Source organism: Schistocerca cancellata, chromosome 1 (genome assembly GCF_023864275.1).
Source record: "Schistocerca cancellata isolate TAMUIC-IGC-003103 chromosome 1, iqSchCanc2.1, whole genome shotgun sequence".
Lineage (NCBI taxonomy): Eukaryota > Metazoa > Arthropoda > Insecta > Orthoptera > Acrididae > Schistocerca > Schistocerca cancellata.
The window spans coordinates 568,029,410-568,042,461 of NC_064626.1; the positions used below are offsets into that span (position 1 = coordinate 568,029,410).

At 40.9% G+C, this 13,052-nt stretch overlaps 1 protein-coding gene across 3 annotated transcripts in view; it reads right to left on the reverse strand.

Moving 5' to 3' along the window:
• LOC126181449 (cyclin-G-associated kinase) overlaps positions 1-13,052 on the reverse strand; it is a 245,441-nt gene that overhangs the window by 35,497 nt on the left and 196,892 nt on the right. For all 3 annotated transcript variants that reach the window (XM_049924773.1, XM_049924774.1, XM_049924772.1), the window contains exons 20-21: positions 5,803-5,942; positions 3,768-3,924 (exon numbers count right to left, since the gene is read on the reverse strand). In XM_049924773.1, coding sequence (XP_049780730.1) covers positions 3,768-3,924; positions 5,803-5,942 — 297 coding nt within the window. The remainder of the gene's footprint in view (positions 1-3,767; positions 3,925-5,802; positions 5,943-13,052) is intronic.

The window sequence follows — 13,052 nt, forward strand, 5'->3', positions numbered from 1 at the left end:
ATCAATGTCACTTCCCGACAAGGCTGCACACCGCCTCCAGCGTTGGGCTCTTTACTTGTCTTGTTTCAATTATGAGATTCATTTCTGGCCGACGGCTCAACATGCACATGCTGATGCACTGTCTCGCCTTCCCATGGGTCATGATCTGGCATTCGATAGGGACAAACTTTTGTGTTTCCACCTGGATGTTGCCGAGCAGCGGGTTGTGGACGGGTTCCCCATCACCGGGGACCAGCTGGCGGCTGCTACGGGTTCTGACCCTACCCTCTCCCGGGTTTTACGCTGTATTCAGAAAGGTTGGCCAGATCGTCCGTCAGCTAAGACTTCTGATCCGTTGTGGAACTACTATGCTTTGCGTTACTGCCTCACGGCTATGGATGGTGTTATCCTTCTTTCCACCGAAAATGCTTTGCTGCGTGTTGTGGTACCTGTGTCTTTGCGTGCTTCGGTCTTGCGCCTCCTTCACCAAGGGACTGGGGTGTCTCTCGCACAAAATCTCTGGCACGCTGTCATCTGTACTGGCCCGGCATCGACTCTGAAATTGCACACATGGTCGCTGCCTGCGGCCCTTGTGCGTCACAGGCCACCACCCCGAAGTTATCTTTGTCACCGTGGCCTTCGCCTGAGAAGCCCTGGGAGCATATTCATGCTGACTTTGTGGGACCTTTTTTAGGTACTTATTGGCTTCTTGTTATTGACGCCTACTCTAACTTTCCTTTGACTGTCCGTTGCACGTCGCCTACCATCACGGCAACCACCAATGCTCTAGCTCGCATTTTCTCTTTGGAAGGCCTTCCCTCTACTCTTGTAACTGATAATGGTCCACTATTTGCCTCTTCCGATTTTGCGGATTTTTGTGCTCGTCACGGCATCATGCATGTCATGGCCCCTCCGTTTCATCCACAGTCAAACGGTGAGGCTGAACCTGCACATTTAAGGCTCAGATGGGGAAACTCCTGACTACTTCTGCTGATGCAGCCCCGCACGCTACTTCATCTTCTGCGGTCTTCCACCTCACGGCCGCGGGTGCCTTTGCTTGGCCGGTTCACCACCGACGACCTCGTATGGGTATGGGGATATGGCAGGCGGCCAAAATGGAGTCCTTTTCGCATCTTACGACACTGTGGCCAATGCCTGTATGAAATCCAGATGGACATGGGTGTTGCAGTGCGTCATTCGGACCAGCTTCAGCCTCGTGTGCCGGCAACGCCTGTTCTGGATGCCGCTACACCAACTTCGTCTCTACCTGACGCTTGGGATACTGGAATCTCTGACTACTCACAATGCAGTCCTCTCACCATCATATCAGTGCCAGCTCAAGAACTGACGCCACCAGGAGACGTGCCCATGCAGAAACCAGATGACCATCATCTGTCGGAGCAACTCTACTCGCCTCCTTCTCCTACGGACACGAACACATCACCCACATCTCCTGTTATAACAACTGGACTTCCGCAATGGGCAGATTGGTGCAGGGGGCCCCAGCAGATTCGACCCCCACGTCTCCTGTCATCTCGACCCATTATCATCGGGGACACTTCCGTCTGTACGAGAAGCCTCCTCCTCGAGACTTTACGGCCAGTCAAACAACACCTATGGACGTTAGCAATCTACGGGCCACCTTTATCAAGACCTGTGCAAAAACTTCAAAGGGGGGAAAAGTGTTGTGACTCGCCGATCTCTCAAAGTGCCACCGTGCAGTTACATGCGTCCTCTACATGCGGCGCTGTCTGCCAGCCATGCAGCAGCAGCGCCACCTGAGCGGCCAGCCAGCTAGCGGCCGCTAGACTTTGACTCAATTACGATTTGACTGTTAAAGTGTACACACATCTTACTCTAATTACTTGATCTGTGACTTTCATGAGATATACTCTTAAATGGAAGTATACCATGAAGAAATTTTTTAACAATTCTATTGGTATCTTGTGACCTAAAACACTGAAAATCTATCTTAAATTATGAGTTTTAGGTACTCCAAGGAGAATGCAATATACCTGCAGGCTACCTTTTTGGAGCAGCTGGGACTGATGTGTCAACCCAGACAGCACACAGCTGTCTTGACATGATCAATTTGGTGGCCTTATAAACAACAGTAAGACCCCTATAGTGCTACGGCTCATGAAGGTGGACAAGATAATGCCTGGAATGGAACCTGCATCAATGCTACCAGGTTCTATTCATGAGTAAATACAAGATTTGTCTGAAGTCTGATGACAGTCAGAAGAGTGTGGAGGTACCAATGCACATCTTGGGTATGCAGTTCCATGCATGGAAGTCTGATGTCTCTCATAATTATTGAGAATAATTTTTGAGGCCTTTGCAGTATCCGAACAAGGTCCTCCAACCTACTGTCCTGGCCTACAATCGACATCTATTGTTTGCCGTTGAAGACAACTATGCATGAGCACATTACAACTACCTCAAGAACACCTCCTCTAAGAGACAGGTATCTGCTACTATTAAACTGATAGATTATGCTTGGAATCAACTGGAACTTGCAGTGTCTCTTCACAGGAACTCTCCTCACACAACGGACAGCTTCAGAATGGAACTGACTTGTGTAGCAATGCCTCGACTACCTTCTGGATAGCTTGCAAGAAGTGTGCAATGAGGGCAGAGCAACACATTACTCAAAAGTTACCCCAGCAGCAGATTTTGATTTATCAGATGTGTACTTCTGAACAGACTGCTTTCTTTTGGGTCTCACAATAAAGTCATTTTTACTTTAATAAGACTTGTTATTCCATTATCTGTTCCCCTTGAAACTCAACTCCTTCACAAGTACACAAGTGATGCACTACTGAACAGTGTACGTTAATAAAGACTGAGGTCCTAGTCATATCACGGTGGGTTAATATGCATACCCCAATGCAACAATTTCAACCGTTTTCACAAATTTCTTTTACTACACTTTTCTCAAGCCACCAGTAGTATCTTCACCTACAGCTTTTCTTCATCTTTCACTGTTATTTTATTAATGTACCAGTTACTTTTGAGCTTATGTTGGTATATTTTCTGCTGATCTTTACTTTAATGAGCTTTTTCTCTCCCTAAAACACTGTCTCTGTCACCATTTATCTCTCAGCCCTTTTGCTATTTTGATGACAGTTTTGTACCATTGTTGAAGTTTTGGTAATTTCTGTTCCCCAACAACACATTCAGCTTTCTTGTCTCATATATCACTTTTAACTTGTCATTATTTCTTGCCCTACTATTTTTACCTAGCTAAAAACAGTCTTTAAATATTGCATTACTGTCCTGCCACTTCTTCAGACATTCCTTTCTTGCTACACTACACTCTTGATGTTTTATTTCACATTTATTTCACATTGATAGTATATCCCATACATCAATCAATAACTTTCTCTTTGTAAGTTCGTCTAAAATACTTAACAGCCTCAATTTACAATATCTGTAAGGCACTGTTAATTGTGAATTATTTCTTGTAGCTTCTGCCTCTTTAATCATGATTTGAATAACTTTTCCTTACAGCATATTCCTTTCACCCCCTCCAACACCCTCCCACCCCTGTCTCTCTCTTGACAAAATGGCTGCTTTCACAATCTAGAAATAAATAAATAAATACAGAATTGTGCTAACTGCAACCTGAGTTTCCACTTCTGAACACTATAGTATTGTCTTCTGTAACTAACAAACTTTCTTCTAGCTTTCAGCACCTACTACAGTGATAGGTATGGTTAATGAAACTACTCTATAAAAGTCTTTAATGAAATTAAATGAGGTGAAAAAAGTTTTTGTGGACTTACCGGCATCTGCCGATTTTGCATTGACAGTGTCAAAGTGTGAACGGCTATAGTCTGCTTTCATTGCCTCGCTTGGTGACTTTGGCTGGTGATGAGGAGTACCGACAGGTGTGTGACCTGGCATGGGTGATGTGCTTCCTGGGGGCATACCCTGTGTCCCCTAAAGAGACAGAACATGAAATCCTTTACTCCACTTTTTCTAACACCAATATTTTAAATGACTGTAACACACAAAATATGCCATGAAGATTCAAAACAAGCCACATAAAATTTTTTACACTGTACAGCCCTTTTTATACAAATACAGCAACTACATGTTTCTTACAATTATCATGTAATATTTGTATCACTAAAAAATAAAACTCAAATAGTTTATTTTCTGGTAACACTTGGTTACTTCATTCCTACAGTAAACACACAATCAGGAATACTCACTGAGAAGCAAATGAGTAATGTAGTGAATGTATGGATAAGCTGAGAAAGTTTGCAGAATAAACACATGCACAATAAAATAAAATAATGGAAACAATATGATCTGATAATGGGAATACAAATTATAAGCAAATACAATAATTCTAAGAGTTCCGAAAAAATACTTTTCAATGAACTACAAGAAGTTGCTCAACTAAGTCCTTTAATTCATTTTTAGATTTTTTTTTATAATGATAGTATTTTCATTGTACTTGTCTGTAACTCAACATGACATCTTTATGGTGATTAGCATAACATTGTTTTTTATAATAATAATAATAATAATAATAATAATAATAATAATAATATTATAATAATATAATATTATAATTATATTATAATAATAATAATAATTATTATTATTATTATTAACTTTAAGCTATTAATAACAATGGAAATTTCTGGTGGTGGTGGTTGTTCTGGGGAAGGAGACCAGACAGCGAGGTCATCGGTCTCATCGGATTAGGGAAGGACAGGGAAGGAAGTCGGCCGTGCCCTTTGAAAGGAAGCATCCTGGCATTTGCCTGGAGCGATTTAGGGAAATCACGGAAAACCTAAATCAGGATGGCCGGACGCGGGATTGAACCGTCGTCCTCTCGAATGCGAGTCCAGTGTCTAACCACTGTGCCACCTCGCTCGGTGGAAATTTCTGGATGGAGAAACATGTAAAATAAGAGAGAGGCAACCACTCACTTATAGCGGATCAATGCATGGAGCACAGTAACACTTAACAGAAAACAGCTGTTATGTGTTACTGTGTTCAATGCATTGATCTGTTACAGGTCAATGACTGTCTTTCTCTTAAACCATTAAAGGTTTTGTACAGATTTTTCTTTAGTTGTTAAACAATGAGCTCATATGCACTAGATAATGAGCAACAAAAGGAGGCATGGTTTAGTGCAGAGACTGAAGGTGGGGTTGCTTTGAGGTAGGAAACAAGTTGGAGTGAGCCAGGCAGCACTTTCAGTGAGGTGGAAAAAGTTACTCTCTAGTGCTGGTTTTCTCCTAAGGGGTGTAACCAGTTCTTGACCACACAACATTTCAGCTGACAGTTTGGACAAAGCAAAGTACTGCATTAATTGAAAACTCTTTAACTTGTGTTCTATAATAGCTACAGAAAAATCTACACACACCAAACTAAGTGCATTATCTAGTCAAATCTCACGAACCTTTCATACAGTCTGTACAATAAAAACTTTGTAAGTCACAACTGTTTTAGTATTGATCAGTTGAGGAAAAACACTTTACTTCATTAAATGCACTATGCTAAGAAGTCATGCAATGTGCCAAATGGAAAGTACCCTTACATATCATCTCATGCACAATATAAAAGATTAAGGCAAGCATGAGAACAGAGATAAGCCTGTCACAGTTATCACAAATGCTATGAAATACATCACCTCCTTTATTTGGCAACTATCTATGTTCACTACAACAGTCTTACACCTGTGTTTTTTGATGTAGTAATTTATTTTGATTTTGGCCACACCTTACCTCTACAATGGAAACATGGTTTAACCCCCTAACCAACATGCAAGGCATCATAATGTTAACGATTTTTACAAACCTGTGCTGCCCAACTTGCTGGCCTATGTTGTGGTGAAGAAAAGACATTTGTAGGACTACCGGCTCTAGGCGTGCCATTCATTGGTGTAGTGGGTTTGGAACTACCAGCCCACCCTGCACCAAGACCAGCTCCAAGGTTGCCTGCAGAAATGGACAGCTTTAAGTTTGACAAGAATTACAATACCAATGTACTACATATGCTTAATAAAAATAAATAGCAGCAAATAATGGAAACCAGGATGGAATGTAACAATATTATGAAAAGGAAAGTTACTACTCACCATATAGTGGAGATGCTGAGTCGTAGATAAGCATAACAAAAAGACTGTCACAATATAAGCTTTCGGCTGTCAAGGCCTTTGTCGAAAATAGTCGACACACACGCACGCATGCACATGCAAACGCAACTCACACACATATGACTGCAGCCTCTGGCACCTGAAGCCACACTACGAACAGCAGCAGCAGTGCATGTTGGGAGTGGCAACTGGGTGGGGGTAAGGAGGAGGCTGGGACAGGGAGGTGTAGGGATAGAAGGATAGAGGGGTGGTGGAAAGTGAAGGGCTTCTGGGGAGTGTGCAAGGACGAGGTGGAGAGAGGGTAGGGCAGCTAGGTGCAGTTGGGAGGTTACACAGAGGGCAGGGAAGAGGTGGGGGGGCGGTTGCAGAAAAGGAGGGAAGTAAAAAGACTGGATGTATTGGTGAAATGAGGGCTGTAAAGTGCTGGAATGGGAACATGGAAGGGGCTGGATGGGTGAGAAAAATGACTAATGAAGGTTTAGGCCAGGAGGGTTACCAGAATGTACAATATATTGCAAGGAAAGTTCCCATCTGCGCAATTCAGAAAAGCTAGTGTTGGTGAGAAGGATCCATACTGACTGTGCCATATGGATCCTTCCTACCAACACCAGCTTTTCTGAGTTGTACAAGTGAGAATTATCCCTGCAACATATCCTACATTCCTGTAACCTTCCTTGCCTCAACCTTAGTCAGTCATTTTTCTCACCTATCCAGCCCTTTTCCTGTCCCCATTCCAGCAGTACACAGCCCTCATGCCACCAATGCTACCCCCTCTCTCCTGCCCCCCCCCCCACCGTCTAACCTGATTACACCTAGATGCCCTACCCTCTCTCCACCTCGCCCTTGCGCACTCCCCAGCAGCACTTCACTGTCCCCCATCCCTAACCTGCAATCCCTACCCCTCCCAACCCCAGCCACTCCCATCATACACTGCTGCTGTAGCTCGAAGTGTGGTTTCAACTGCCAAAGGTTGCATTCGTGTGTGTGTGTGTGTGTGTGTGTGTGTGTGTGTGTGTGTGTGTGTGTGTGTGTGTGTGTGTCAGTCACCTATTTTCGATAAAGGCCTTAATGGGCAAAAAATTATACTGTGAAAGTCTTTCAGTTATGCCCATCTGCAACTCAGCATCTCCGTTATATGGTGAGTAGCAACTTTCCTTTTCATAATATTGTTACAATAGCAATACGTAATTACTTTCATAGACTGCAGCTTCCAGTACAGCTAATGGATACAAACAAAAATAATGATTGAATTCCCAGTTTTTGGTATCAAAGATTACTTCTTCAGGGCAGATAAGAGAAAATATTTGAGAGAATGAAATGGGCAGCAATCAATAAGAATCCAAGTTAAAAGGGACCCTATCTTTGTAACTTCCCTTACCTCTTTTTTATCCTGATGAGGCAATTTATGGTTCTGAAAGCTGGAAGCAATGTATTTATTTATTTTTGTGTGTATCGGCTGTATTGGGAATTGCCCCTCCTGAAGATAAGACTTGCTGGTCCATCTTTCACTCTGTGAATTTAGTAAGTCAATAAATGGAATTTTACCTTTTATACATTTTAACAATAAATTTGGCATTTATCTACAAGGTGTTCCATTTATCTGATGACCATGCGCACAGTGCAGTAGATGTGCGGCAGCGAGTGCTCCGTTGCCCGGCAAATCATATGTCGTGTTGCCTAGCTACTACCACAGTACTAAATTTAAAATACATGTAAATAAAATTTGTCATGTGTGGAGATGCTGGAACTGCTTGCCATTGTTTTCCATGTATTTCTGACATCTACTCAAGAAATTATTCATCACATGATGTAATTCTCCCTGAGAAATTGAATTAATTGATTTGTGTTCCTGTAATATTTGAGTTTCTGTAATATTTGCACATTCGTTGTGTGCACTTTATCCTTTAGTGCTACTCACAAAAAGGAATCATGCAAGGTTAAACTGGGACTTCAAGCGGGCCAGATATTATTACTAACGAATGTCGTGGAACACATTGTGAATAGCGTGGAAACAAACATTGCCCATATGAGCCCATCCTGAATCCTGTTGAGGAAACATACTTATTTTCTGACTGTAAAAGGGTTTTTCATGAAGAAGAATAGTTCTATTGGTGCTCCAATGTTGACATTTATGGGAACTAACATACCCTGGTAAAAGGAACCAATCCTCACCTGAGCAAAGAATGAGGTAAGGACCCATTTCACTGTCATGCACATGTTTCACAACCCACTTGTAAGGTCTAAACCTATGTGCGGTATCACCAGGTTGAATTTCTTGCATTACTGTTACTTTATAGGGTCTTTGCCCAAGTAATTTGGCAGCTCTTTGTACAAAAAATTACCATTTGCTGTGAAAGACATCAATAGACTCTTTAGGGGAACCTTCCAGGTGTTACGTAATATCATCACGATGAGATTCTGAGAGCACTGTAGATTTTCATTTACGCTTCTCATGAACACTTCCCATTTCACAAAATTTAGTCACTAATTTGTGATTTGCACCATGACTCAGAATTTGAACAACTGGAAACTTTTGTTCAAACAATCTTTGGACGATACGAGTGGCCTCTGTACACACAAACACAAATTGTAAATAAACACTCTTTGTGGAATGGGATGATTTGGTCTTGCCACTGTTGCATTCACAGATTCCACTGTTACACTCATGATGTTTGTTTCACTATTCGAATGTCACAGACCATGAAGGCACATAGTGTGGCATTAAATGGGAGATGCAGGACCCATTCTACCAGCCTGCGTGGCTCCAGTGGCCAGCAAACACAATCCCACAAGTGCAGTAATCAGATAAATGGAACACCCTGTCCAATGAATAGCACAAAACTGGCATATATCTTGGCATTCAGAATGTACATTAAAATTTGTTTGACCGCATTCATGTAATATACTCATCAGCTAGATGTTAACTTACTGCAGAGATTTTGAGGAATTACTTTTGACAACCAAACCTAAAATTTAAAACTCATTGTTGTCTCAGCAAGCATGTTACAAAAGAATGACATCATTTAAGATTTGTTATGGTAATAATATGCACCAAAATCCGTACTGCTAGAAGAAAAGAGTGTTTCTCTAAAGGCAACTACAACAAAGAATGAGTTATCTTCTGAGGACATCAGGATTCTAGTTTAAAGACAATACAATAATCCAGTATTTTCCACTGTTAGTATCTATGGGCTCTCACATGAATTTAGTGTTGCACTGTGTGAACATACCAAAAACGTACTTCTAACTCAATTACCGTCATCGAAATATTCAACATAAAAGATCTTCAGGACTTTTAACACAGATATCTGATTTCCTGAGTTGCAGAGGCAAATCACACATTAGCTTCATCACGACCAAAGTACATTAAACAGTTGTTGGAAATAGCATTACTGTGGCAAATTTCACATGGTGGTTTGGTAGGGGTGCAAGAAGTTTTTTTTTTTTTGCCATTTGCAACCTCATGGAAAAAGCCCTACTTAACAAATGTGCAGTTCTAAGAACACGCCAGTAACCTTGTCTTGTGTGACACCTGTTAGTTACAACTTGGGGGGGAACGACTATACTGTTTCCCTAAACAGCCTCTTGAAAGGATAGTAATCTTCCTGATTGAAAAATGTAGGGTGTATAAAAACATGTCAGGAAATGAGTTATTCTTGACATCAAAGTGTTACAAAAAGCTCATGTAAACATGTTTCTGAAATTCCTTCATTAAGAATGTTTGAAAGGAGTTCCCTATAGCAACTCTTGGCTGTGTAATGTATCTCAAATGAGCACTTTCTTATTTACAGTTGATCATGGCATTTGTTTTGTCTTCTCCGATTGCTATTTGTTCTGTTTTACAACAACTTCCATTACAAGTGTATCTGCAAAGACAAGTATGTTCTATATGTATGGCTTAGCTGATGGGAATGTGGATACAGCACATCAACTTTATGCTGAGTGTTACCATGGGAGGAAGTTACCTAGTGCAAGAATATTTGTACTACATCAATGCTTCCAAGACACAAGCTCATTTGGGAAGAAATTTGCAGCTTGTGGGAGACCACATGATGTACAAATGCCTGAGATCTAAGAATGGGTTCTTTGTCCTGTGGGTGAAACTCGTCAACTAGTACAAGGTGAACTGCTACAGGGAAGTTGTTAGAATCACATGGTAATCTGGAACATTCTGCATGAAACTCATGTATACACTTATCACCTTCAATGGGTGCAAAGATTAGATGAGGCAGACTTTCAGCCAAGAATAAATTTTTTGTAAATGTTTGTTAGGACAATGCACAGTGTTTCTGCAGTTCTTAGCATGTATCTTATTCACTGATGAGGCTGGCTTTCCACATGAGGGGACCTTCATTTATCATAACAGTCACGTCTGGGCTTATGAAAACCCTCATGAAGAATGACAAGACAAACGTCAACTGAGGTTCAGCCTCAACATATGGGGAGGAACCATTCACAATCATTTCACTGACCCCTACTCTGTTCCACATCATCTTACTCGAAAAATATATTTACAGTTTCTCAGGGACGAGTTGATTCATTTACTTGACAGTGTACCTCTAGACATCATCCAACAAATGTGGCTTATGCATAATGGTGCTCCACCTTACTTTACACGCGCCGTTCACCAGTATCTCAATAGTAAGTTTCCCAACAGGTGCATTGCTTGAGGGAGATCCATTCCATGTCCTGCCTGATTGCCAGATTTGAATCCAAGGGATTTTATCCTCTGGGGACATTTAAAATCCTTGGTGTATTCAACTCCCTTACCCAATGCCAACGTGCTGAGGGAGAGTATCCAAAATGAATTTCAGTAAATATGGAACAACACAATGAATTTTCCACAATATACGACAAAAGTACAGAATGGAGGCTCAGGGGATGGATGGAAGCAGGTGGTCACTGAGCATTTTTTAGAAATTTAAGTGTGTTTTGTAAATTTATCATTTTTATGACATTAATAATAAATCCTTTCATCCTTCCCTAACAAAGGCTTTTTGGGCCCATGCTCTTATGACCTTTTTGTAATGCTAAAATCATGAAAATCACCAGCTGGTGATCTACTGCAGACACATTACGAACCACAATACAAGCAGTTGTGTATCCTGTTGCTAAATACTGTTCTCCTGTTTGAAGTAGAAGTAGCCATTTCAACAAAATAGGTAACAATCTAAGTGACACAAAGAGAATCATAACAGAAACTCTTAAATTGATGTCAGTACCATTGCTGTCAGTACACATCAATACAGCCTCTCCAAATGTCTGACAATGACAAGCAATAAGACATGAATGAGCAAAAACAATAAAGATTCAGAGTGTTAGCAATTCATGAAACACTAAATAGTTTACCATATATGCGACTGAAATCTGAAGAACCAATCTGGGTAAACAATGGCCAATTCACGCCAGAAAGCCACGATCTACGAGTAGCATAGAAAATAGGTAAAATAGATCTGAACATCTAATTCCTACGAGCGAACCAATCAAGAAAAATGTGGAGCTCTGTCAACCGTGCCAAAAATGGCCACACTATGATCAAAGTGGCACTACATAAATCAGGAATGATTAATGATTAATGTGATAGTGGAACACTGTCCGCGACCCTGACAGACGTTTCAGATGCAACACCTGCAGCAATCAATTGGCTGGAGTCTTTGGATATACAAATTTGATGAGAAATCTCACCTTCTTCCAGCTACTGCCAGTTCTCCAATATCCTTGGTGTATTAAACTTCTGTACCCAATGTTGGTGTGCTGAGGAAGTGTATCTAAAACAAATTTGACCAAATATGGAGCACACCTGAAGTTTTCCACAATGTACGACAAATTATGGAATGCAGGCTCATGGCTTTTACTGTTTCACATTATTTTATCCTACCTTCTATAAATTTAAAGTATGTACTTGTAAAATATAAATTTGTACATCTACATCTACATCTACATGGTTACTCTGCAATTCACACTTAAGTGCCTGGCAGAGGGTTCATCAAATCATTTTCATACTACTTATCTACCATTCCACTCTCGAATGGCGCATGGGAAATAGGAACACCTAAATCTTTTTGTTTGAGCTCCAGTTTCTCTTATTTTATTATGATCATCATTTCTCCCTACGTAGGTGGGCATCAACAAAATATTTACGCATTCGGAAGAGAACGTTGGTGATTGAAATTTCGTAAATAGATATTGCTGCAAAGAAAACCACCTTTGTTTCAGTGACTGCCACCCCAAGTCATGTATCATATTAGTGACACTCTCACCCCTATTGCGCGATAACACGAAATGAGCTGCCCTCCTTTGCACTTTTTCGATGTCCTCCGTCAATCCTACCTGGTAAGGATCCCATACTGCATAGAAATATTCTAGCAGAGGACAGACAAGTGTAATGTAGGCTGTCTCTTTAGTGGGTTTGTTGTATCTTCCAAGTGTTCTGCCATCAAAGTGCAGTCTTTGTTTCATCTTCCCCACAATATTGTTTATGTGGTCTTTCCAATTTAAGTTGCTCGTAATTGTAATTCCCAGGTATTTAGTTGAACTGACAGCCCTTAGATTTGTGCGATTTATCATATACCCAAAATTTATCTGATTTCTTTTAGTACCCATGTAGACCTCGCACTTTTCTTTGTTTAGTGCTACTTGCCACTTTTCGCACCATACAGAAATTCTATCTAGATCATTTTGTAATTGGAATTGATTGTCTGATGATTTTACTAGACGGTAAATTACAGCATATGTCAAACACTAAATCAATAAATTTTTTGATGTCAAGAATAAATCCGTAAGGTTTCTGACTTGTTTTCATACACCATGTATACTATAATGCTTTTGCCGTATCTAATGAAGACCAAGACTGGAGATTTGTAGGTCCATTAATGACACTTAGACTTTTTAATGAGTAATCAGAACCACACTGTGTATAAACCACAAGGAGCCTGATGTGATAGACATTACA